The following is a 26,119-nucleotide window of genomic DNA, read 5'->3' on the forward strand; positions in this document are numbered from 1 at the left end:
TCCAGGCACCCTGGGCTCTCCTGGCCGATGCTAGGAGGGCAGGGGGCACTGGAGGAGGGTGAGGATGACAGACCGGGGAGAAGGGCCTGGAAAGCTGAGGAAGACTCTCCACACAGGCAGTGAGAGGGATGGTTCCAGGGTGCAATGGGGGTGGGGCGTGGTGGGGTGGGTGAGGCGGGGCCCTCGCTGCCCTGGGAACGCCTCGGGCCCAGGCTTCGTCCCCAATTCTCCTGCCAACACACGCACTACTCCCATATGCCTTCAGAAAAACCAGAGCCCAACACCTGTCCTCCCATCCTTCCCCTCATACTCCTTCTTCACCACGACCCCGTCAGGTACCTCGCCAACTTGTCCCAACACCACCCCTGATGTCAGGGCACCTGAGATCATCTCTCTCCCCAAGCACACAGACGCCTATATTTTCCAAGCCCCGAAGGGGGACCAGTGGTTTGACTGTGGACGGAGTGTCCGGAGCGCTACTGGCCAGGACCTGCTGCACCTGGGCCATGCCACACACTCACCGACACCTGCTCTGAGCAGAGAGTCCTGGGGGGCTCAGCGCACCTCCGAGAAGGGGAGAGCTGAACCACGGTCAGCCAGCAAAAGCGCAGCCCAGGTCCCTTTGTCATCCAGGCCTTGGAGAGGCTGCCAGGGCACCAGTGTCCCCAGAAAGCGTTTGGCTGTGAATACGAAGGATCGCTCTGCAGGCCCTGGTGGGGCACCATCCGTCTCAAGGTGATTCCTGGGTGGGGACTGTCTTAGGGCTCTCAGGAACCCAGAGGTTCGGGATCATGAAGAGCCTCAGATATAATGGGATGCAGTCCTGCCACCATTGCTTGTGGCTGGAGGAAAATCCTGTTATTGAAAACTAAGCCTCATCTCAGATCTGCTCAGAAGTCATGGGGACTGGTCTTCTTTGTGGGGGGGGCGGTTCCACTCTGTCTATGCCATCCTTAGCGAGCATTCCTCGCCTCTCCTTTGGGAGGACCAGGGAGGTCAGAGGCCCATCCCTCAGCCGCTGCCCTCCCAGCCTGGGAGCCCCTGGTTGGGGTGCTAGTGGGGGTGAGGAAGCCCCTCCTCCACGTGACTCAACCTCAGCTGTTATCTGCCCAGCTGTCGGCATTAATCTGGGCATCCTGCCCCCGGCTCCAGCTGGGTCCCTCACGGAGAGGGTCCACGCAAACACCAGGCAGCCGCTGGTGGGCCAGGCACCCTCTTGGGGGTCAGAGACCTGGCAGTCACCATTGTGACTTGTTCTCCAAAATTTCACAGAAGGGGGTTGTCCTAAGTCCTTATAGTAGCTCCCTCACCCCTTCCTGGCCTCAGCTTCTTGACTGCACAGTCTTGCCAAATACTTAGGAACCAAACCAAAAAAAAATTAAACTCTCGGTGGCAGTCTCAGAACCTCCCTTGGGTCTAGAACCCCCTGGCATCCCTGATGAGAGCCCTGTGCTGTTGGGTGAAAGTGCTGGACTTAAGGTAAGAGGACTTGATTGAATCTACTACTTCCTGCCTTGGGCAAGTTATTTCATTTTTTTTCTGAGCCTCAGTTTCTCCATATGTAAAATAGGGCAAATGGCAGCTTAATTTATGTGAGGCCCCCAGCCAGCAGAGCCCAGTAACTGTCTTCTCCCTTCCCTCCTCTCACACCTCAGGGATCCTAAGAGCTGTTTATGTGGCCTCCAGTGTAGACCTTGTTCCCGGATCTGCCACCAACCTTCCTGGCTGATTCTCTGCCTTCCTGTTAATAACAACAGCAACTACCTGTGGGGAGTCTGTGGTTGGCCAGGCACTGCGCCACGTGCTTATTTCATGCTCGCATTTACTCAGAGTTGGCACAATCAAAGCTTGGGATACGTGATTTGCCCGGTGCTGAACATCTCTTTGGGGCAGAGGGCGAATGCTAAGTCAGGGGCTCTCTCTCTTGGGCATTCGTGGTCCTTTCAATGCCCGGCCCCAAAGTGAGTTCGTTGGCCACTGGGCTCTGAGGTTCTCTGGAGAAAACCGAGTCCTGGGGTGCCTCCTTCCCCAGCCAACCCCAAAGCTGGAGACCAAGAGTAATGGTTTATTGAGTCATGTGGCAATGGTGGGTTGTCTTTAAAAAAAAGAAAGAAGCGTCAAGGGGAGAAGCCCAACATGGCAGGGAGACAGTTCACTGAGAGGAAAAGGGCAGCGTGACTCAAGCAGAGCCTCATTTACAGTATTTACAGTCAGGCCTGGGGAGGGGAGGGCAGGAACGGTGGGAGCCAGAGAGGAAACCGCCATGGCTGGCTTTGGGGGGGTTGTCTTAGGGTCTCTCGGGTAGCCGTGGGCTTGGCAGGGCTGTTGGGAGGGGGAGGCGGGTCCCCGGCCATTGTGCCTGGCTCTGCCCTGGGCAGGGCTGCACCCCACCCCCAGGAGCCCGGGGGCTTTGGAATGTCTGTCTCAAGCTGTAATAGGCTCAGCCAGGCTGAGGTCTGGCTGCCAAGGGGTGGTTCCATGGCGGGGAGCACCTGGGATGGAGCTCCTACGTTCACAGCAGCAGGTAAAAGGAAGGCGGATGACCACCTTGACCTCCGGGTGGAGTTCCTGGTTGGCTGGACCCAGTGTTCAGCCTGTGGCCGAGTGGGAGGGGCAGGAAAAGCCAAGCAAGCTGCGCAGAGAAGGTGGTGCCTCTCAGGACGGCGGTGCGGGAGAGCCTTCGCACCCGCTGTGGCTTGTGGGCTGGACGGAAGCGCTTACAGCCCACGGCTGCTAGAGCGTGTCGGTGATGGAGCCACAAAGGTGCCTCTGTGTGCCCCTGACCCCGTCGTGGGCCCCATGTGCCATCCCTCTCAAGCCTCTGGCTGTCCCCTCTTCTCTCCCCATTTCTCCTCCAATTTTGTCTCTTTGGAATGGGACGGTTCTGTCCCCCTGGGACTCCTGCCCCTCATTAAGGAGTCCTGGAGGACAGTGTGGTCTTCTCCAACGTCGTCCGGTCTCTCATGGTTCATTAAATCAACCACACAGGGAGGGAGCCGTGATGCTGGATTTGTGGTTATTTTTCATGTAATAAATAAAGATTCCTTTGTGTGACTCTCTGGGGCCCGTCCCAGGCCGAGTCCTCCTGTTGATCAGTCGCTCCCACTGTCCCCATGGCAACTACAGATGGTCAAAGGCCGCGGCAGTGGTAGGTGGCGCGCTTGGCCTTGATGTGGAACTGTAATAATACGGGGAACCTGGACACGTTCGAAAAAAGAACAACAACACTGCTGGTCAGAAGGGGAAACTGCACCACAGCCTCTCCCTGCCTCTGCCAACCCTTAAGACAGCACAAGTTAATCATTGATCCCTCGGGCCTATCTGATCATCAAAGATTAACTCCTCTCTGGCCCTATTTCCTCCTCCTCTGGCCTCACCTTTGAGTTTCTGGCCAGAAGGAGAACAGTGGCTTCTTGCCCCTCCCCCCATGACTCCTTTGACCTTCAACACCCTTGTGTCAGGGAGAGGGCAAGAGAGAGCAGTTACATTTGGAACCCTGAAGAACCAAGTACACACGGGGAGATCACTGGGGTTTTCCCCAGCCTTGCCCAAAAGGTGCGAGGTCAGAGGATCTTCTTCTTGGGAAGCAGGGGGATTGGGTCCTGACTGGTCAAGGGGGATGCACATTTGAGGGCCTGCACCGGGCAGCTCTGCACACCTGCAGGATGGGCAGCCCGGGAAAGTTCCATGGGAAGGGCATGTCTCAAGGCCCTCAGCCTTTCCGGCTAAACTGAACAGAAGGGTGGCTTGAACTTATCTGGCAAACAGAACCCAGCTCAGCCAGCCTCCTAGTCATTTCTGGAACATCAGGAGGTAACAGGAGGAGAGGGGGCGTCTTGGGAATGGACGGTCCTACCAGGCTTGCGACGGCGCCCTTGCGGTTGGCCGTACTGCACTGCGGCTTCTGTCCGGTTCAGGTTTGCTCCGAGACCCTTAAGGCCATCCCTCACGGAGACTCCAGTGGGACCCCTCACGTTCCCCATTAAGGGGCCTGGTTTCCTGAAAAGCTTCTCTACCCAGCCCAGGCCCAGGGGGAGACAGGGACTGATGAGCAGCCCCACAGCTCACTCTCTGTTTCTCGATCCCGAAGGCTGTCCATATCTCAAGCCAAATAACGGGAATGTGGTGGAACAGAGGATTTCTGCGTAAGGGCCCTGGTGCTGAATCGTGAGTATTTCTGAGTCGCTTAGATGGTTAATGCGGGCAACAGGATGGCATTGTTTGCAATCAGGGTGCTCCCCAGCAGAAGGGCAGCTGGCACTCCCGCGGGGCGCCCCTGCGACAGCGTCTGCAGCTGTGGAACTCTAAGTCCCTGAAGGCAGGGAGTCCCCCTCCAAGACTTTTCTGGAGTCCACTCACCACTGCCCTCCCAAAGCCTGAGCCCTGAATCTTACACAAAACAAAGATTTAATAGACATGGCCTTGGGATGGAGAAGAGAGAGAGTGAGGCACGGAAGTCTCTCTTCCTTCTGCCTCTTCTCCCAGGCAACCTGGTACCCTGCCTTCCCTCTATCTGCTTGGATTACAGAAAACACCTGTCTTCCCGGGCCCTCCATCTAACTGGGGCCTCCCAGGGCTCAGACAACTTTTGGCTCAGCCTTGCACCCCAACCCGCCCCGCAGAGCAGAGGGCCTGGGCGGCCCCAGAGGCAACTTACTCAGCAAGCTGGAGTTGGGGAAGCGCCAGGCCTCGCTGTAGGAGGAGTAGGGGGTGTGGCCATAGGCGTTGCCAGAGTATTCGCTTCCTGTGGGAGGCACACAGGTGAGAGACCCATGAGGTGGACGCACCAATGGAAGGCTGGGGATGGGGGACAAGGGTCTGCAGGGATGGGGGACCAGGGTCTGCAGGGCTGGCATCGAGCAAGTCCTCCTCCATCAGTCCTTCGGGGGCCCCTCAGTCTGCATCATTTGGGGCAGTGCCTTTTCCATCAGGGACTGGAGGTACTGCCCCATCAAGATCAGCCCTCACAGGAACCCCAGGAGGTAGATGTTAGTATTGTGCCCATTTTCCAGATGAGGAAACAGAGGCTTGGGGATCTGCAGAAGCTCACACAGCTGGAGGGTTTGGTGGAATTTGGAAGCTGTGCTGTGACCAGGGCCCAGGTTCTAACCACTTCTGCTGCTGCCTGGACCTTCTGTAAAAAAGGTCTTTCCAGGAAGGGCCAATGGGAGTGAGAGGGGTTAGGGGTCATGGAAGGACTCAGTAAGGATAAGCTTTGTAGCCTCCCTAAATATGGTTTGTTAGGGAGGGGCGTGTGGTTGGTGGTGGTGGGGGGTTGCTGAGGATGAAGGGAAGGAGAGGGGAAGGCATCTGTGTCCTGGGACTTGCTCCATAGAGATGCTTGTCTCATTTCAAATCTGCCACTGCAAGCAAATTCAGTGCACGATTTACACAAAGCAAATCAGATCACCTCTTTCTGCGAGTGGATTCTTGGCTTCACCGAAGGAATTACTTATCAAAAAAATTACTTAAGAATTCCCTTAAATAACAAAGCAGACCACCACAATTACTGCTGGGGCTTGGGACGGAGCGTAAAGTTGGCAAAACACTTTCCCACACAGTAAGCCCCTTTATACTCATAACCTTCCGATGAAGTGCTCATCAGTAGCGCCAATTTACAGAAGAGGAAATTGGAGTATAGCACGAGTGAGTAGGGGGCCTGAAATCACACAGTTGGGAAATGGCAGAGCAGAAGTTGACCTGAGGGCTCTTAACTTGAAATTCCAGATCCTCCATTTATGTACTTAGCAGACGATTTCATCCACAAAGCCAGGTTCCCGCCAACCCTGAGCTCCGGTGAATCCACACCACCTTCCAGAATCTGATCTGCTGTTGTGAGCCTCGTGCTTTCTGTGGTTCCTTCCTGATCTCCTTCCCAGAGTCTGGAAGAGAGGCTCGAAGCCGCCTGGCTCTGGAGCTGGCCTGCCTGGAGCCAAATCTCCATGCTCCACTCCCTAGCTGTGCAACCTTGGACAAGTCACTGAACCCCTCTGAGCCTTGGTTTCCTCATCTGTAAAATGGGGCAGGTTATTGTCCCTATCTCATGGGGTTTTGGTGAGGATTCAATTTGATAACACACGTCAAATGCTTATGAGCACCATGCTTGGAATATAAGAAGCAGTCAAGAAATGCCAGCTTTTATGATTTTCCCATTAGGTAGGTGTTAAAATAAAGCCCAGTAGAGCCTCACACCAGTCATCCAACCAGTGTTAAAGCCTGAGCTGGAGTCAGTAGGGGCTGCTTCTCTGCCAGAGAAGAAGGTAATTGCACAGCAGGAACGGAAGCGAGGGGGAAGAGCCTGAAGCAGAGGAAGGTTACTGGGTCCTTGTCCAGGGAGTCAGCGATAGGCAGTAGTAACAGGAAGTTCCTTAGGGGCGGGGACTAAGTCTAACACAGGTCAGACTCACAACAAATACATGTATAAGAAGGGAGGGGAAAAAAAGCAAAGGGATAAATATAGAAAGGCAGAAACTAAGAAATGATCTCATCCAGGGATTTCCCTGGCGGTCCAGTGATTAAGTCTTCGCCTTCCAATGCAGGGAGTGTGGGTTTGATCCCTGGTCGGGGAGCTAGCATTCCACATGCCTCGTGGAAAAAAAACCAAAACATAAAACAGAAGCAATATTGTAACAAATTCAATAAAGACTTTAAAAATGGTCACATCAAAAAAAATTTTTTTTAATTAAATAAAGATAGTAAAAAAAAAAAAAAAAAAAAAGAAATGATCTCATCCAACCATTCATTTCACAAATGAAGAATATGCTGCCCAGAGAGGGACATTTGCCCAAGGCCACATGCTCCCTTAGAGCCTGCTAGGACCCTAGCCCCCAGTACTTTTTCTTGTATTCACAATGCGACCTGTCCTGCTTACTGCTGGGTTCAGCGCACCCTGGAAGAAGCCGATTCTACGTTGGCTGCCCACAACGCCCTCGGGCTTTGATCCCACCTCACCCAATGCCAACCTCAGTGGCTCCAAAGGACAGGAAGAGAGGTCTAAAATCCAATGTGTTTGCCCTCTTGCTGTGTTACTTCTTCGTGCATTCACTCACTCACTTATTCACTTATCCAACACACACTTACAGAGTACCTATCTGCTTCGGTCACTTAGAAGTTGGAGTAGGGTACGGGGCTCAGGAGGTGGTACACCCCCTGGGTGCAGCATCCTCCCACCATCAGATCTGTCAACCCACCTGCAGCCAAAGCAGATGAAATGTCCCTGCACCCATGAAAGGCCAACCCATCCTCTTTGCTCTGCATCCTGCCTCACTCCCCTTTCTGAGGATTTGGTCCCTACAGTTTATCCCTTCTCCTTACTCTTCATCAACGTCTCCCTTTCCAATTCATCACTCCCTTAGCCAGCATACATGCTCTGCCATCTTCTCTTTTAAAAATCCTCTTCTTACCCCACATTCCTTGCCAGCTACCAGCCCTTCTCTGCTCCATGGTCTCTGCCCTCACCTCCTCATCCCCCTCCAATCAGGCCAATGCTGATCTCTTCAAATCTCCACAACCTCTACCCCGATCACTCCAGTGGTCACTTCCGTGTCCATCACCCCCCTCAACCTCTTAGCCGACTTTGATTCAGTTCATCACTCCCTCCATGCTTTTGGGTTTCATGATGCCAATTCTCCTGGTTTGCCTCCTAACCCAAGGGCCTTTCCGACTCACTGGCCTTGCTCGTTCCTTCTCTGCTATGTCTCTGAATGTTGAAGAATCCCAGGGCTTCATTTGTGAGCCTTCTGTGATTTTCCATTCACATTCTCTTTATAGTGATCTTGTGTAATCCCTTGGCATTAAATAACAGCTTGGTACAATGGCTGAAATTTATGCCCTAGTCAGGATTCTTTTCTGACTTCAGACACACATCATGTGCCTACTGATGTATTAAACTGGTTATCTAGGCGGTGTCTCAATCCTAATATGGCCCAATAGAACTCTTGACTTCCACATGCCAAATACTCTACCTCTTCCTCTTCTAACCTCCCACATATATACTTGTCACCACCATCCATGCTGTTTCCCAAGCCCCAAACCAGGGACTCATCCTTGTTTCCCCTGTCATTGAACCCCTACAGCCAATTCACTAGTAAGTGCTGTTGGCTCTACCACCAAAATACATCCTCAGTGTCTCTGTTCTCCTCCTTCCCTGCTACCTCCATGGCCCACACCACTGTTATGTCCTGTATGAACTACTGCAACTGTCGTTCAATTGGTCAGTTGGTCTCTGTGCTTCCTCTTTTGACTGTCTACAATTTGTTTCCCCAGTGGCCTGAGTAGTTTTAAAATTCGACCCATCCACAAACAACATCTCTTCATTCTGTAGTGCTTTTCCCACTCACTCACTGTTCTTGGATAGTTCACCCTCTTTCTTTGTGTGATCATGCTAAACTAGTTCCTGCCTTGGGGCCTTTGCACTTGCTGTTCTTTTGGGCTGGGGTCGGTCTGCCCCAGTTTATCACTTGGCTGACCACTTTGAACACCTTCTCAGAGAGGCCTCTCCTGATCACCCAATCTAAAGTAGTTACCTTCTCTCCCTGTAACTCTTTATTACATCATCCCATTTTATTGTCTTCCCAGTGCTTATCACTATCTGAAATTATCCTGTTTATTCATTCACTGACTTTTTTACTACACTTCTTTCTCCACTATTAGGCTGTCGGCTCCATAAATAGAGGGACCTGTCTTGTTCACTGCTATATCCCCAGCATCCCAAACCATAGATTCTCAACCACTATTTGTTAAGTGAAAAGTGGTGAATGGATGGTAGGATGCAAGGATGGTTGAAAGGGTGGATAACGGATAGATGAAAGAATGAATACGTGAAAAGATGTATGGAAGGATGGATAGAAGGATGGATGGATGAATGGAAAGGTGGATGGATAGATGGATGGAAGGAAGGATGGGTGATGGAAGGATAGAAGAATGGATGGATGGATAGAAGGATGGGTAGATGGATGGGTGGATGGATGGATGGATGGAAGGAAAGATGGATGAAGGAAGGATGAATAGAAGGATGAATGATAGAAGGATGGAAGAATAGATGAGAAGAGACACGGATGTATGTAAAAATGTGTGTAAAGATGAATGGATGGAAAGATGGAGAGATGGATGGATGGATCCATCTATCGGAGCTGTGGGTGCAGCTCCAGAACTGGTTAGAGGGTCATTAACTGTATCAGTGAGATAGGAACAACAGCAACAACAATTAGAAGACACAACAAAAGATGAATGGATAAGGGAAATCTGTGCCCTGATCTGGTTCCTATGTCGCTCTCCTATAACACATGCCATTATTTCTGGTATGGTGGGAAGCAGTGTGGTGTACTACGCTAGATTTGAAAGAATGCTAGATTTGAAATCAAAAAAACTGTGTTTGAACAACCCAGCCACTTAGTATGGTTATGACCCCGAGCACACTACTTCGCTTTCCTATGCTTGTTTCCTTATCTACATAAAACTAAGATCACACCAGCTTCCCAGTCTTATGGTGAGGATTAAATGAGAAATAAACGTCTACCTATGAATGGCCAGGCACACAGAAAGTGCCTGACAAATGATCTCTTCCTTCCTTCCACAATTGATTGAAGAATGTCATTGGTATGCCTTGCTTTGAGCATTTTGTATGTACCTAGCACACAGTAGGTACTCAAAGAAGGTTTGATTTTAATGGAAGGAATCTCGCTTCAGTCAACTAGGAGATTGTAACCACTGGTAAGAGATGGACACGAATACTTTTTCTACAAAAAAATTCCTTAAGAGTTCATTTGCACCATGGAGTTATTAGGAACCAGGGACGCATTTAAATAACATTGCATTTTCTGAAAACTGATTTGCATGTAACTTACTGGGAGCCCATCCACCTTGTCAGGCAAGCCCCCTCTCGGAATTCACTTTGCAGTCCATGCTGTACTTGTGTTATTTTTTTTTTTTCCACAACACCCACTCAGGGTGAGGTCTTTATGGAAACAACCTGGGGGCCTTTGATGAGAGGCCCAAGCCTTCCAGCTACCTCACAGGTCAGACTCTGGGCCCCAGGAACCCCTTGCCCTGGGCCTGCCCCCGGGAATGATCCATAATTAAGAGAAAAGCCCTGTGCTTTATGTCTCCTCCTCCTCCTCTAAGCAGGCGGCAGGGAAAGGTGGAGAGGTTGGAAGGGGAATGGGGGGGAGCCGACTGGAGCCCGGGATTTTGATTGAGAGGCCCCATTATCCACACTCTTAAAAAAATAACCAAATCTTTTCCTTTTTTATCTGGACCAATCTCATTTCACGCTCCAGAAGAGGAAGGGAGGGAGGGAGGGGGTCTGGGGCCAGGAGGGAGAGAGGAGTCAGTATTCTGTATTTTCAACGCTGCATTAAGCACATCGCCAGGGCAACCAAGCAGCAACAAGTGCCAGCTCAGCGGGTTCCCAGGGAGAGCAGAGCCTCCTTCCCTCCTGCACTCCTCCCTCCCCTCCCTCTGCCCAGGAAAGCCCAGCCCACCTGCCTCGAACAGGGCACCCGAGTGGGTGGCTGGTAAAGAATAACCCCTGCCAGTGGGGGAGGGAAACAGGCCTGGGTGAATGCCTTGAGTCTCTGGAGTCAGAGCCAGAGAGGCTGGTCCAGGGCTGGCAGGAAGGTCACAGATGCCCTGATTGATCAGAGCCCCTTCCAGAAGCTCCAGGTCCTCAGGCCTCTCTGGGCAGTGCAAATGGCTCTATTCTACCCTATCCATCCTGGGGTCCTTCCTATATATTTCCTGAAAGATTGAGACTCGCCCAGAGAAACTCTCATTGTCCTCACTTGTCCAAACCTTGATACCCCGGGTCACTGCTGGGTGATGACCACACTGGTGGACAAAGAGACCCCAATGACTGGCAGGGAGGATTCCAGGACAGTCCAAGTGATGATGGAGAAGTACTCCCAGCTCATCTCACACTTTATAGTACCTTTGGAGTTCTCAGGCCACGGGTCCTGCCCGTGCAGGGTTGAGTGAGCGTGAGGTGTGAAGAAGGATGTATTTCAACCATCTTCATCACCAACATCACCAACACCATGCAGACTCAGATTTTACAGAAATGGTAAACTGGGATTCACCAGAGTTAAATAACTGGGAGACCACGGGTTGCTCATAGGCTAGGCTTAGGTTTAGCTCACAGTGTTTCAATGGCCCCCAGCAGCTTCTCCATCAAGGCTCACTGAATCACTGGAAGAAATGGCAGAGTTCCGATTTGAACACCAGTCTGTCTCAGCCCCTCCCTTTTCATCACGGTGGGTAATACAGGAGCATCCGGGAAGAAGGGGGCTGAGCTGGAGAGAGTTACGGAGCCAGGACTGCACTGAAGTCTTTTCTCCAGGCATTTATAAGAAGATGCACCTCTCAGTCTATCCTTCCTTGCCCTTCGGGAAGCCTATGTGAGGGGCACACAGCTCACCTCTCGTCCCCTCTTGCTCCACCTGGGGCCACCACTTCTTCTTTGCAATGCTTCCCCTCCTGCCCAGCCCCTCCCCTTACCTGCCACCATGCCTGCGATGGCAGAAGAGGCATAGCTGCCCTGTCCACTGGCGGGGATGTGAGGTGGGTATCCAGGCAGCGTGGGCCCCACCATCTCTCGCCCTGGAAAAATACAGCAACGTGTCATCAGGTGGGCCATTGTGGGCTCCTGTACTCACTGTCTGGCTCCCCTGAGGCTCAGCAAGCCTTCCCTCTGCCATTCCCGCTCTCTCCCAAGTCATTCTCCAAACCCACTTCCTCCCCCGCCCTCCTCCTCCTCTGAGCCCAGGCTCCTCTCTCCTCGGCTGGCCTTGACCAGACCACAGGCTCCACCATGCAGGGTGTCCTGGTAACTGCAGTCCTCTATTGCTCCCTGTTCTCCAATGATTTTATTCACACAAATCTCATTCATCCATAAAGATGTCATGGTACTGGAGGGAGGCTGAGGGCTATGTCTTCTGGGTCTCTGTGGTCTCCCATGGCATCCACATAGCAGCCGGCACAGCTTGACCTAAATAAATATGTTAAGAGGCCACTGGACTCAAAGCTCACATCTCCAGCTCCGAGGAGAACCAGGAACAAGGCCCTATGAAGGGATGGCAAAGGTGTGGCCTGTTGGCCCATCACTCTCCTTTTTCAAACCTGTGGCAGATATTGCTAATCAATCACTGCACTCTTTGCCGCTGAGCCAGAGGGAGGTTCCTGCTACTGGACCTGGCCTTTCAGGTGGATACAGCCTATCAGAACTGCAAGAGACGTGAAACATATTGCCTTTTCCTGACCTGGAAAGGAGATGTGGGCTGACAGACAGTGTTTACACATGCCCGTGAACCACTGACATCTGTCCATGCCATTCCTGAAAAGAACCATCTCTCTCTTTGTTTATCTATAATTTGTGGGTAATACTCTGGCCTTGGTGACACAGAGGCTGCTCTGTGAAGTCCTGATTTCCCTGGCTTTGCCTCTCTTCTACGTCAGGTAGTCAAACCTTCCCATTCTGGAGACCCCACCTGACCTGCTGAGTTTCTCTCCATCTACACCACGTGCCAACAACCACAATGCTTCACCCTTGTCCCTTCTTCCATTGCCCCATGTCCTGCAGGCCCATGAGATTCTGCCTCATCCAAGGATTCTTGGCCAGGTGACAAGACATCCTGTTCTGCCCAGGTCATGAACACTGTCCCAGCATATTTATGAATAACGCCCATTCCACTCTCAAAATGCCCCAGTTTGAATGATGAAATTATTTGGTCGTCCTAGTTCTTGGTGATGTTTACAAGGTTTCTGAACCTCAGACCTACTGACACTTGGGAAGAGATAATTCTCTGTGAGGGACTGTCCTGTGCATTATAGGATGTTGGGTCTACCCACTAGATGCCAGTAGCAGTTCCCAACCAGTGTGACAACCCAAAATGTCTCCAGATATTGTCATATGTCCCCAGGGGGGCAAAAATCACCTCTGAATGAGAACCTCTGTGTTAGATTATCACCATTACCAGAATGCCTTTACCTTTTCCACACTGGGGGCTACCTTCTCTCCTAGGACTTACATAGGCTCCCTGTGAGCCTCTGTCAACCAACTTACCAAGTCCACCCCCTCCATGGCACTGTTTGTCCAACTTTCCTCCCATCCGTCCCCCCGAGGTCCTTCATATGTCGGGCCCTTCAGGGGGTGCCTAGTAACAATGGAAGGGAAGGTACCTCGCATGGAACCCTGTAAGTTGTCAGTACAGCAGTAACTCCCTCCTTACCTCTATTTCTAGAGATTCCCTGAAGACAGTTCATTCATTTGACAAATACTGATTGAGTAACTCTGATATCCTAGGCACTTTTCAAAGCACTTGGGGATACAGCAGTAAGCAAGAATGCTAAATTAGCAAGGCTAGGTGCTAAGTCAAGATGGGGATAGACTGGGATGGGCACTGGAGCCAAGTCCAAGTCTGGGGGGGATCAACAAACAAGACCAGGCCTACAGGACTTCTGCCCTTCCTCTGGAGGGAAGGGTCTAGGAACCAGAGGACTTTGGCCCTCATTCCGCTTCTACAACTAATTTTCCAAGTGCCCTAGACCAGCCACCTACATACCCCAAGCCTCAGTTTCTTCACATGCAAAATGGGATACAAAATAAGAGTGGGCTTACATACCTTATTACTATTACCAGAATATTATCAGCATAATTCAGAGCTAAGGTTTCATGCCACAGATGAACACTGATTCGTGCAATGGACACATTCTATAAATTGTTACATGTCAGGGGAAACCTTATAGAATACATCCTGTTGGAAAGGAGCCATTGGTTCATTATTTAATACTGTGTGAATGTTTTGGTAAAAATGAACAACACCCTCTAATTTCCTAATTTGTTTGAGTATAATGTCCAGCAGTGGTCGGTGCTGGACCAAACAGAAAGGAACCCACTGGAGTTCGACAGATGGGTTCAGTTCACTTGACACAGGCCTGAACAAATGAGGGCTTGGCCACACAGCTGAGGAAAGGGAAATTTTAGTATATTTAGAAGGAGAGGGAGAAGTAGGCAGAAGATATACCAAGGGAAAATCTGATCTTTCTTCGAAAAAGACTGCAATACGATCAGCTCTCAGACTCAGCCCCTTGGACCCCTGGATGAAGCCCCTGGTCAGGTACCAGAGCCCATGAGAGGCAAGGAGTGACATGAAGCCTGTGTGGGCAGGATGAGGACACAGGGTGTACGTGACATGAGTAGGAGAGTGATGGAAGAGGGTGGTGGCTAATTCAGGCCTGATGCCTTTTCCTTTTCCTCTTCCCTCCCTACTTCCGAGAGAGAGAGAGAGAGAGAGAGAGAGAGAGAGACAGAGAGAGACAGAGAGAGACAGAGAGAGACAGAGACAGAGACAGAGACAGACAGACAGACAGACATCTAGGTCCAGATTGTGGCTGAGGAACAAAGTACTTAATTTTCCTGACCCGTACCTTCCCGTCTGTCTCATGAGGAGCTAGGCTAGATGAAAGATTAGAAATTGGGCTCACCTTAATTAATATTTGACTGATTGGTATGGGGCTTCCTGGTGCATTGTGTTGAGAAGGATTCTGAGGCTGCATCTGTGTCTGCTGTGATTGGGGTTGGTGGTATATCTTGGCTCTCAGGCCACCTATTGGCTAGGGCTGGCCTAGGTGCTCTACAGAGCTCTTTCCGGCCCTGGAGCCCTGTGGTCCCACGTTCCCCTTCATTCTACTCTTATCCTGTCCCTTTCCATCACCTGGTCCTGCTGCTTCTTGAGCTTTGCAGCTCAGTGGGCAGAGCACCAGGGCACAAGCTCCCCTTAAGCCACAATTTAATTTAGTCACAGTTGCCCCCATGGGTCCCATCCCACGAGAACGAGCTCCCAAACTGCTCTTTGGGAAACTGAATTCACCAGCCTCACTCCCCTGTATTCTGAGATTTTTAATCTTCGTCTCCCCTTAGTCATCTAACTTTCTCCCAGTGGGACGGAGGTTTCTGAATCAGATGCTGGAGCAAACTCCTGAAGGCTTCCTCCCCTGAAGCCTGGCCCCCTTGAAAAGCCTGCTGAGACAGTCTTCAGGACGGCCTTCACCCAGACTCCGTACCATCAATTTTCCCACCAGTCTCACAAGACTCTGCTTCAATTCCTTAAATATGTGGTTTTCTCCCAAAGCCAAGAACTTTGCAACCTTCTTAGAAATGAAACCACAGAAGCCAGAAGGTGGAGGCACTCTTTCACAGCCTATTTTATGGACTTAATTGATTTTTAAGGCTCTTCACCACAAGTTTATCTTTGGTTTGTAATTCCATCTCCTCTGCACTCAAATATACTTCCAATATAGTCCTCTTTTTAAGAAGCTGACACAGACACAGGTCTACGTTGACTGGCTGGGAAATGGGGTTTTAGAAGAGAACACTAGCACCCCAGAAATACTGATAAATGTTCTAAATATCGGTAGAGGCCAGGATCAGAGCCAGAACTTGGAGGAATTCTGAGGGTAGAGGTGATTTCAGACCATTTTATCCACTCCCTTTGATGTCTGCCCTCTATGTGACCTCTTTTCAACTCCTTATCTTGCTCTGATAGCAAGGAGAATTTATGGCAATCCAGAAATCTCTTTGGCAGGATTAAATATAATTTTGCACAAAAGGATGGAGGCGGGTAACGGGGCTCTTTGATGATAAAACCGAAGTCAGGGCTTTCTCATCAGCTGAGCGGGACTCAGCCCTGGAACAGCCAGGACAAGGACAGCCTCAGTACTGCTCTCGGCCAGTGTGCGGGGACCCCAGACTGGGGCATCCTTTCCTTTTTTTCAAGCTCATCTCTTCCTCCTTTGAATAGGTTGCCAGTCCCCAGACTCTTGAGATCATTCCCCTCTTTTTTTTTTTTTTTTTGGCTGCGCTTCATGGCTTGCGGGATCTTAGTTCCCCAACCAGGGATTGAACCTGGGCCCACGGCAGTGAAAGAGCTAAGCCCTAACCATTGGACTTCCAGGGAACTCCCAGATCATTCCCCTCCTAAGCTGCTTTCTCTCTGCCGTGTCCCCCCAGTCCGCTCACTGTGGCTCAGCCACGTGGGAAGTATTTAGGTCCAATCTTGACCAGAGGCGGCAGGGGTGGGGGGACACTCTTTCAGGAGCTCCAGGCCAACCCGTGGGCTCAGCACGGATACTGCCATCATGGGCCTTGTGCCTGACCCATGGGGCGGGCCTAGCTCTGTGAACTGCGGCCTTGACTTGCCTCCTGTTCTTGGCAACCTCCTGGACCCAGCCCCGCCAGGCCTGGCCACTGCCTTCTCAGAGCCCCTGCCTCTGGGCGGGGGGGAGGGGTGCCTCTTCAGCCCTCAGGCTGGGCTCCACAGACTTCACGGGGGTCACACCCTGCACATCGGCCTCACCTGGGCCTGGCTCCGGGGGCCAGCTGTCTAAATGACCACTGGGTGTCTGCTGACCACTGCTTTGCCCCATGGGGGCATGACCTCCCAGTCCTGCAGCTGGCTCGGAGAGAGGGCACGTCCATTAAACTAAGAGCGCACAGAAGCTGGAAGCATCACCCCTGATGTGATCGCATGGTGGCTGGGGGCGCTTGAAGCCCTAAAAGGGTGGCAGGGAGGGGACAGAGTGTGGGAGCTTTGGGGCAGGGACTTTGCACCGTGCTGTTCCAACCACACTTCACACCACCACCCAGGTCTGTGCTCTGATATATCTGTTTCCCACTGCCCTCTGTCCTTCCCGCTCCTCTCTGGCTGGTCCCGCCAAGCCTCTCCACAGCTCCCACGGTAAGTGAAGAACTGCTCCTCATCACCGCATGTTTCACCCACACCCTCATCCCTTACCTGCCTCATCCCTGCCCTCCTGGCCCCGGCCCACCACGTGCACAAGGCAGGCAGTCTTGCCCGGTGACTGGGCCGGTCCACCCCACAGTGGATGTGAGTCTCTTCTGTTTCCCCCCCTCCCTTCCCTCCCCATCCCATTTTCTCTGGCTGACATCACTTCACTCAGCTCACAGAGTTTTCTTCTTTAATCACTTTGGTCAAAACAAATGACCCATCTCCGCTGACTTCACCCTCTTTTGAAATTCTGCACTGAGTCAACACTTTCCTCCTTGCTTCAGACCCTTACACATTGCCTCTCTGCCCACACACTGGGCTTCCTTTATGAATCCTTTGCCCCTGTGCCCACCTCTTCCAAGAGGACCTCCCTCATTAGACGCAGGGATGCACAGAGGAAAAAAAAAATCCTAGGTGCCAGACAGACATAAAACATACAGACAGTTACAAGAAAGGGTCAATGAACTTGAATAAGAGGACCGTGCGGTCCCTCTGGACGGGCAGAGGTCTGGTTCTTTTGGTGCAGTGATTTTCAAGTCCAAGGGCTTTCCGTGGGCAGAGCCCCTACTTCAGACAGAGCAGTTCTTCATTTGTCTGGTTTGGATACCTGGCTTCTGTCAAAGGTTTCATTTCAGGAGAGTGCTGCGAGGTCCAGCAAGTTTGAAAACCACTGGTCCAGAAGGGCTGGCCCACCCCTGGCTTCCCCCGTGGGTCCTGGTTCAGTGCCTTGGACCCACATCTGAAAGAGTTTCATCTCTGTGGCAGCCCTTCAGATACCTGAAGACTGTGATGGGTCTCTGCCCCCCATCCCTACCCCTCACTCCACCTCAGGCCTTCTCCCTGCCCAAGCCAAACACCTCTGACTTTTTCAGCCACTGCTCAGACCCTGGCTAGACGGGCTGATGTCCTTCTGCCAGGGAGATCCAGCTCTGCTGGGGTCTGACCCACACGGTGCGTGCAGGCGGAGCCCTCACCACGGTCCTATTCAGGGGCCTCGGCCAGGCCCTTTTCTCTGGGCCTGTCGCCCATCAGTGTAAGGAGAGATTTGCTCCAGATGCCCCTAAGGTGCTTCCAGCTTTACGTGTTTTGAGTTGGATGAGGTCCCTGGTGGGAGGTCCCTGATCCCCCCTCTCCTGGGTTGGTGAGTCACTCAGCTTGCGTGTCCTCCGAGGGTGACACTCTTAAGCGGGCACAGGAGAGTTACCCTCTGGAGGCCCAGCTGGGGCTTTTACCCTCTGTCTTTAGAAATTTGATCCAGAATTTGGCTCCCGAAGCCAATGCCTTTCTCCCCCCAAAGTTTTCTTTTTTCCTTCTTTTGTATTTTTTACCCAGACCAAGTGTTCAGGGCTTTCCCGAGCCTGGCTCCTGGCCTTAGGGTCCCTGTTTTTCCATGGGGCCTTGGGTGGAGGTTCTGGAAATCTGCCGGGCACCCCCAGAGTGCCTGCCACCCCGACGGCCTGACTCTGCAGGCTCGGAAGGGGCACATCTTGGCACCTCCAAAAGTTGCCGGAGGAATCAGGAGATGGGGGTGATGGTGGAGAGGACTGGGGGCCAGAGAGGGGGCTGGACCCACAGCAGGGGACCGGCGTCCGGCCCTGAGGACCCCCCCCTCCCTCCCCCCACGATGGCTGCACAGCCCGGGACCTCCCTGTCGTACCTGAGAGGAGGGCCTGGCCCGTGAACTGCCCGTACACGGAGGCAGCATGGGGAAAGGCATTGAAGGGCGGGACCGAGGCACCGGCTGGGACCCCGGAGCCGACTTGCTGCAGATCCAAAAAGGCGGAGCTAGATAAAGAGGAAGGGGTGGAGCTAGAACTGGACACCTCGGGGGTTTCCTGCTTTATGGCGAAGGGTGAATGAGGATCTGCCGGAGGGAGGGAGACAAGGAGAGAGGGGTGTGAGATGATGGGGTGGGAACATGCACAAACCAAGCCATGAGGTGCGGGAGGGGTGCGGCGGCGCGGGGCGGCTGGGCGGGCTCCTCCCTGAGGCTGGGCGTGGAGGGGGGAGGTGGGCGGGGCTACGCGGTGCCCCTCAGGTCTCGGGAGGAGGGGAGGGGGCAGCTCTACCTCCCTGTTCTGCCTCTGCGAATGTAGACGCGGCTGGCTGCGTGTGCCCCGCGCTGAGGGGCAGGCGGAGGAGAGGGGCCGAGGATAGAAGGCGAGACCCTCTGGACCCACCTGGAGGCCCAGCCAGCATAGCCCCCCTCTCCTCTCCAGGCCCAGGGCCGTTAACACCTTCCTTCTCTCCATCCGCCAGCTCTGCCCTCCAGCCCATCCTGGCAGCTGGGGCCACATGGCCCAGGAGATTCCGGGCATCGTACCTGCCACCACGGGGTAGGTCTGATGAGTCGAGAGGTTGCGCCCCAAGGGTGTATTGGAAGGGGTCAGGGTGGCCTTCCCGTCGTCCAGGGCGCTGTTGAGCAAGGGCAGCGGGTAGAGGCCCTGGCGAACAAAAAGAAGTCAGTGCACAGAGGCCGTGGATCGCAGGCCCACCTAGAAACCCCACAGCCCAGTCTCCCCAGGAAACACTCCCTTCCTCTGTCCCCTCTTCCCGCTCAATCTCGACTCCACTTAGCCTGCTTAATTGGCTCTTATTCTCTGACTCACAGCCCTTCTGTTTTTCTCCCAGTCCCAGGCTCAGGACCTTCCCTTCTGCAGCCCCGGAATTCAATGCCGGCTGGTGGTGCACAGGCCAGGCACAGAACAGAGCAGTTCCTTCCAAGGCCCACGCCCTGCCTGGATGCTGGTCTCCTTCCTGGTCTCCTCACCCTGTCTGGGCCCACAGAGAACAGGATGCAGGGCTGGGGCAGTTGGCACATGAGACTGTTCAGGGTGCTTCGCTCCATTCATTAAGTTATTCTTCTCCAGATCAAAAATGCAGGCACAGAGAGGTCAAGAAACTTGCCACACTCTCATAGGGGGCAGAGCCAGGATTTAAACCCCAGGGGTCTGGCTCCAGGGCCCATGCTCTCAACCGCTGCTCTGCAGTGGATAACATCATGACCACCTCTTACACTTGCAAAGAGCGGACATTAGGTTTTGCCTGTGTTATCCTGATCCGTTGCCCCCAGCAGCCCTGTGACATGGCTGAGCAATATTACGTCTGTTTTATATGCCGAGAGCCTGAAGTCCAGAGAGGTAAACGTCCCAGGTGCGTATGAGACAGAGACTAAATCGAGGACAGCAGTTCCTGACCCAGGCATTTTCTCCTTCAATAAAATGACACACCCGATACCCCAGCAGAATAGGTGGATTTCTCTCCCCCCGCCCCATATCCAAGCAAATATAAATGTGCACATTCAGCTTGAAGATTATAGGGGTTAATTTGTTTAAAAAATTCTTTATCAGGTACCTGGGGGTTTTCTTAGTTATGACCTCATTTTCGATTTCACTCGGCCTCCCCTCACATGAGCAGGCCATCTCCTAAGATGGCCTCCAAGAAGAACTTGTTCAATTAAAGGCAAGGGTACATCACCCCTCACCATGACTCCCTCCCACCAGGGCACGAGACAGCACACACCTGCTCCCCATACACAGATCACACACGTCACAAATGCACTATGTGAATTAGTGTGCAAAACTGAAATCAAGGCTTGCTCCGTGGTTGCATAACGGCTCCTCTAAAGGCAATCGCTTTCAGTGATTTGCATCGAGCTGGGCTCTCCAAGGAGCCACAGCAGTTTCTGGTTGTGTGCCAGGCACTTCTGGAAGCTGCAGTCAGTTCTGGAGGCCGCAAGGGCACCATTATCATGTAGCAGCAATTACTGACTAAATGGCGCTCTGGTTCCATGCCTTCCGAGGGGGCTTCCTGCTTCTAGGCAGGATGGAGTTGCTTAGGGCCTGGCTTAATGAAATTGAACAAAATGCCTAATTTCTAGAGAGTGTAAGAAAAGTTTAAAATGCTTTATGGGTACGTTGATTTGATACCAAATACTTTCTCAAAATCCTATAACTTTCTAAAATTTAGGCAATTCGGTGGAAAACAAACCAACCTATATAGTCAGACATTTTGGTGATGTTTCACTGAATGGCTTAAACGTCCCCATGATGACTGGATTTCTTACTGGGATTGAACTTGAATTGGGGTGCAGAGGGCACAATGCTTTAGGACTTGGGTGAGTTTGAGCCCTGGATCTGCAAGGACCAGCCAAGTAGCTTTAGTCTCCTTGACCTCTCAGAGCCTTGGCTTTCTCACCTGTATAACAGGGATAATAGAATCTGCTTCACAAGGCTGATGTTAAGGATTAAATGAGATCTTATATACCTACATTAAATGCTTAGCCCAGAATGCTTGGTAACACAAATGCTCAATAAATAGCTATTTCAGAGTTATGTGAAGAGTCATAGGCTCCCCAATTCTTGAGTCTCCGTCTTCATAATATTCACATTCTGTTGATCTGCTTCTTGATGCACTTGTAAAATAGAGGAACAAGGGCTGTGCAGACTCCTAACTACGCCTGGTGGTAAAATAGCAACCAGAAATGAGGCCACAGGACGTTTCTGTTGAATGCTTTGCCCCTTGTTGACTTTACGGAAGAGATGGCCATGTCTTCGCCCCATCCTGAGGTCAGGTGTGAGGACCTGTGCTTCTCTCCTGGCTCCCTAGGCCAGAGGGCCTTCCTGTGCCCAGTGAGGGAACACGGAGTGTTCCTCCAGCAATGCTGACAGCGCCAAGGGCGGGAAAGGTAAGGAGCCCCGGGCACAGGCTGGGTTCTCCCTGCCGCTCACCACCGAGCAGGGGAATGAATGAGGGAGTAGATGATTGGCTGAGGGAGGGAATGAATCAATTATGGACACGGCTGAGCCTCTGTCTCCTCATCTGTAAGGTGAGGGGTTGGAGTAGTTCCATGCTTTTCAGGCTCTCTTTTTCCAGTCTTCAAATAAGAACTCACATAGGAGCATCGTATTTAAAGCAGGTGAAGTGAACGGATCTGAGTGAAACCAGGGCCGGCAGGTCCGAGCTCCACAGCCATTCGCTTCCCCAAGCCCTCTCTACCTTCTCTGGCCCTGGGTCATCTCCACACAAATGGAAAGACTGGACTTGGTGGGCCCTGCGGTCCCTCTGGCTCAAGACTCTCCATTGCATGACTCCCCACGTACATATGCCAGCTTGGTGCTGGGTCTCCGGGCTCCTTGTAATCAAGCAGGGCCCCTTGGGGGGCTCAGGAACAGAGCCAGGAAATGGCTCTGCGACCCAGCGGGTCTCAGCAGCAGGGTTTCTCTACTCTACCAGGACACTGGGCTGTGCAGGTTCTGTCTCACACAGCGGGTTCCCGCAGGCCCACCCCTGTGGCCCCATTCGGCTCCCCCCCCCGCCCCGCCCTGCCCTGCCCCGGGAGCCATGTGCTGCCTTGCGGCTGAGTGCCCGGGCCCTCTCCCCAGGTCTGCTGACGGCCAGCCTTCTCTGCAGCCCTCCTGGTTGCTACAGCCCGGGCTGATAAAATCGCTGACGCAGATTGCCTGCCCAGCTGCGTTGCTGGCATCGGCCCAGCAGCCCAGACGGTCACTGGCAACGGTTCAGCTGATTATTGGCATCGTCACCATTGGCCTACTCAGATCTTAAAGATGTACGGGCACGCCTCACTCCTGGATCCGATGACAGCGTGTGCAGAGAGGGGTGAGCAGACACCGGCCTGGAGAATCCTCAGCTGGTTGACCAGGTGGGGTGAGGCAGGGAGACACTGCAACTGCAGTGTCGATAAAAGATAATGAACCGAGAGGCCAGCGGGCCTGGAAGTTCAGACAGAGGTGTGGAGTCTTTGTTGGGCTCTGTGGGAGACCTTGGATGTCTCTGCCAGCTTTTCACAGAAGCCAACCCACGATAAGCCATTTCACCTGCCCTGAGCACCGGAAATAAAACTTCCCTTGTAGCTGGTAGTTTATTGTGCTGGATTTCTCAATGCGTTCACTCAATCTACCTTTATGGAGCGTCTGTTATAAGAGGGGCACAATGTTAGGTGCTGGAGATAAAAGAAGATGTTTTGAGATGCTGCCCTGTCCTTAAGAAATCTGCTGTGTCTTTACATCTCTGTCCACTAGGCGATTACACTACCCCGCGAGTTCTGGGGGGCAGCAACCCGGACGTGCAGAAGCAGGGGCGCGGGCGAGATGAAGCGTGTCTGAGGAGCAAGGAGGGATTCGTGGACCAGGTGCTGCTTGAGCTGAGTCATAATGGCCGAGCGGTATTTTTCCAGGCGGAGAGGTGGGAGGAAAGGCATTGTGCGAGGAGGGCACACCATGTGCTGGGGCAGAGGGGTGTGAACAAGAGGGGCGTGGTGGGGAGCGTGAGCAGGGCTCGCAGGGGTGGGCAGGCGTGAGTGGCCCGAGGCGGGGCTGGAGGTGCTGGTAGAGGGCACGCTGTAGAGGCCGGAGCTGTGGCTTTATTGCTGTGCGACCTGACCCTGCCGTCTAGGGAAGTCACCGCGGCAGGGGCATGGCATGGCTGGTTGCATTGCCCTAAGCTCAGAGGCTGTGGGTGAGGGAAGGCAACAGGGCTGGGAGGATGAGGAGGAAGAAGCTAGCGTCTGGTGAAACAAAGCCTGTGACGGCCTTGGAGCTGCAGGAAGCACGCGCCTGAGCCCAGCAAGGAACTCCTAGCTGCTTCTAGAACCGCAGGCTGATTAGGGAGCTTTCAGAGCCCGTGCCTTGCTCCAGCAACACCCCCCACCGCCCCTACCCAGCCCCCCCCCGCCCCCGCCCCGGCCTGTCTGCTAACCTCCCACGCCCGGCTGGCTCCTCACCTGCTCGCCTTTGGTGTGGCTGGGGGAGACATAGGCCTCTGGGTAGTGCTGCCGATCAAAGGGGCACTCAAGCGGCTCAAGGTGGTGCTGGCTGAAGGCGTCCGTGCGAAGGTGCTTGCGGGGCCCACTGCCGCTGCTCTGGGAGTCAAGGCTCAGCCGACAGCTGTCCTGGTCACCTGGCGCGTGTCCCCAGGGAGGGAGAAAGCTTTCAGGAGCCCGTCCACCCATCCCCCAGGCCAGAGCTGGGGAGCACACTTGCTTCAGGGGAGGGAAAGGACCAGGCTCCCGGGGCCTCAGGATGGCTTCGAGACAGGCCCGAAACTCCTGGGCCGAAGGGGGCTTGTGTCCCATCAGAGCCTCAGCAAACCGCCCTCCTGCGCCCCCCAGCCTGCCCTCTGGTTCCCACAACACTCACTGTCATCCAGTCTCCTCTTGCTGTCGCTGCCAGGCTGCGCGATCCCCAGGAGCCCGTTGATGGAGTAGGTTGAACCCAGAGAATCGGACTGGGGAGACTCTGGGGGCGTCACGGCTGAGCTGGGGACTGCAGTGGGGCGAGACGGAGGGTCAGGACGTGGAACTGACACCCCTCAGAGCCCCTGCTGCCACCGTGGAGGGGTCAGGGGTGCCGCTGGTGCCAGGGTTCTTGCCTGAGGTGGTTCCACCCCTGAATACTTCAGAGCAAGGCTGTGTCCCAAGGGAAGGACTCAGTCTACACATCTGGGTGTGCCTGTGTGGACGTGTTTGTGTGTGACTCTGGGTGTGTACGCAGATGGGTGTGTGTGTGCAAGGGGCTGGGTGTGCCTGCAGGACCCTCGGTACTCACTCAGCGTGTGTCCTGGGCTCAGGGACTTGGCGGCCACGCAGCCGTCCATGGGAAGGTTGAAGGGTTGCTGCACTTTGGTCCGGATGATTCTGTAAGGGAGACAAGAAAGGCCCTTAGAAGAGAAGAAAACAGGGCTCCTGGATGCCCCACATCCAGTTGCCTTTTTGAGATCCCACTTGGGTATCTAAAGGCACCTCAACCTCAGCCTGTCCACACTCAAACCCGAGACCTTACTCCTCACGCCTGGTCCTTCCCAGTGTTCCCATTTCACGATTAGTCCCCCTGGTCACTCAAGGCAGAAATGCACGTGGGGCTCAGCATCTGCCTCCCTCCCTCCTCCATCGAGCCCGTCATCAGGTTCTGTGGGTGTGACCTTGTAAATCTCTCCAGCATCCATCCCTCTCTGCATCCCTCACTGCCACCACCAAACTCTCCCTCCAGGGTCACTCACCGGCCCACCCCTCTCTGCTCTTGACCCTTTCTAATCTTTTCTTTCTATTGCAGCCAGAGTGGACTTTCTGAAATGCAAGTCAGCCTCGGGCTTAACATCTGCCAAGGTTCTTCGCGTTGCTTCTAGGTCAGAGGCAAGAATACGTAGCACGGTCACCAGCCTCTGAACTTCAGCCTTTCTTCACATCTCCACCTCAGCCGACTTCATACTCCCCTTCCCTCCACCTACTGGCTTTCTTTCAGCTTCTTGTATAAGATCCTATTAGCCACAGGGCCTTTGCACGTGCTGTCTCAGAGCTCCTTTCACCATCCCCCACCCCCCCTTCACCTAGTTAACTCTTATTAGTTATTTCTTACTCCAGGCATCTTTTCAGAACCTCCCTAAACAAAGTCACCCTCTGCCAGCTCAGTACCCTCATATTTCTCTCCTTAGCCAAACTTAGAGCTGCATTTCTTACAGTTGTTTGCATGGGCACTTGATTAGGGCTCGATTAGTGTCTGTTTTCCCACTGGGCTGTAAGGGCCACATGGAGAAGGATTGTGCATCCCCAGGGCCTACACGTGAGTGACGTATGTGTGAATGAACGAGTGAGTGAGCAAGTGAATGATTGATTGAGGTGGTGAGTGAATGATTGAATGACTAAACAAATGAGTGGGTGCCTGGATGAGGGCCCAGTTAGGGCGCCTTGTGCCTCGCTCAAGAAAGGATCAATGCAAGAGGAAGTTTCTTTTATCGAGTGAAAGAGGATGTGCTGTGTGGGGAAGGAGACTGCAGTGAGTACAGTCTGGGTTGGGGACGGGGCGAGGTCGGGGTGCGGTGAGGAGAGGGGTGAGGGTGGGGATGCCCCATGGCAGTGAGGAGGCTGGAGGGGTGGTGCCTGCCCTGGGCCCGGGGCCCTTCCGGCCTGACTCTTCACCATGCCGCCCCTTTCCAGGCTCCGTTCCACTCGAGCCAGGTCTCCGTCCTGATTCCCTCAAAGCCCAGGCTCCCCGGCCCCTGGCTGCGGTGTCCCTCTCACCTGTTGATGGAGCTGACACTGGGCACAGTGTCGTTGTCACAGACGCCCTCGGCCAGGAGCCGGTCTCGGATCTCCCAGGCAAACATGGTCGGGTTCTGCCGCTTGTAGTCCCCGATCTTCTCCACCACCTTGGGGGTGGCCACCTTGGGCTTCGAGCCCCCTATCACTCCAGGCCGGATGCTGCCAGTCTCGTAGTACCTACTCCAATAGAGAACCCCAAAGAAGTACCCAGTAAGCAGGTGGGGTCTTCGGGCAGGAACTTAGCCAGAGACTCTCGTTCCCCTCCGAGGCTTCTGGGGAGGGG

The 26,119-nt window shown here is 53.4% G+C and overlaps 1 protein-coding gene across 6 annotated transcripts in view; it reads right to left on the reverse strand.

The window, feature by feature from the left end:
* Positions 1-2,045: 2,045 nt before the first annotated feature.
* PAX8 (paired box 8) overlaps positions 2,046-26,119 on the reverse strand; it is a 56,712-nt gene continuing 32,638 nt past the window's right edge. Inside the window, exons 4-12 of one of the 6 annotated variants that reach the window (XM_036873535.1) lie at positions 25,816-26,013; positions 24,347-24,435; positions 23,939-24,064; positions 23,524-23,699; positions 19,105-19,225; positions 18,439-18,566; positions 11,494-11,595; positions 4,658-4,744; positions 2,046-3,197 (exon numbers count right to left, since the gene is read on the reverse strand). In XM_036873535.1, the coding sequence (XP_036729430.1) occupies positions 4,658-4,744; positions 11,494-11,595; positions 18,439-18,566; positions 19,105-19,225; positions 23,524-23,699; positions 23,939-24,064; positions 24,347-24,435; positions 25,816-26,013 (1,027 nt within the window). In that variant the 3' untranslated portion in view covers positions 2,046-3,197. Of the gene's footprint in view, positions 3,198-4,657; positions 4,745-11,493; positions 11,596-18,438; positions 18,646-19,104; positions 19,226-23,523; positions 23,700-23,938; positions 24,065-24,346; positions 24,436-25,815; positions 26,017-26,119 lie in introns of all 6 variants that reach the window. The other 5 variants (XM_036873533.1, XM_036873534.1, XM_036873532.1 and 2 more) reach the window with 5 other exon arrangements.

This window comes from Balaenoptera musculus, chromosome 13 (genome assembly GCF_009873245.2).
Source record: "Balaenoptera musculus isolate JJ_BM4_2016_0621 chromosome 13, mBalMus1.pri.v3, whole genome shotgun sequence".
NCBI lineage: Eukaryota > Metazoa > Chordata > Mammalia > Artiodactyla > Balaenopteridae > Balaenoptera > Balaenoptera musculus.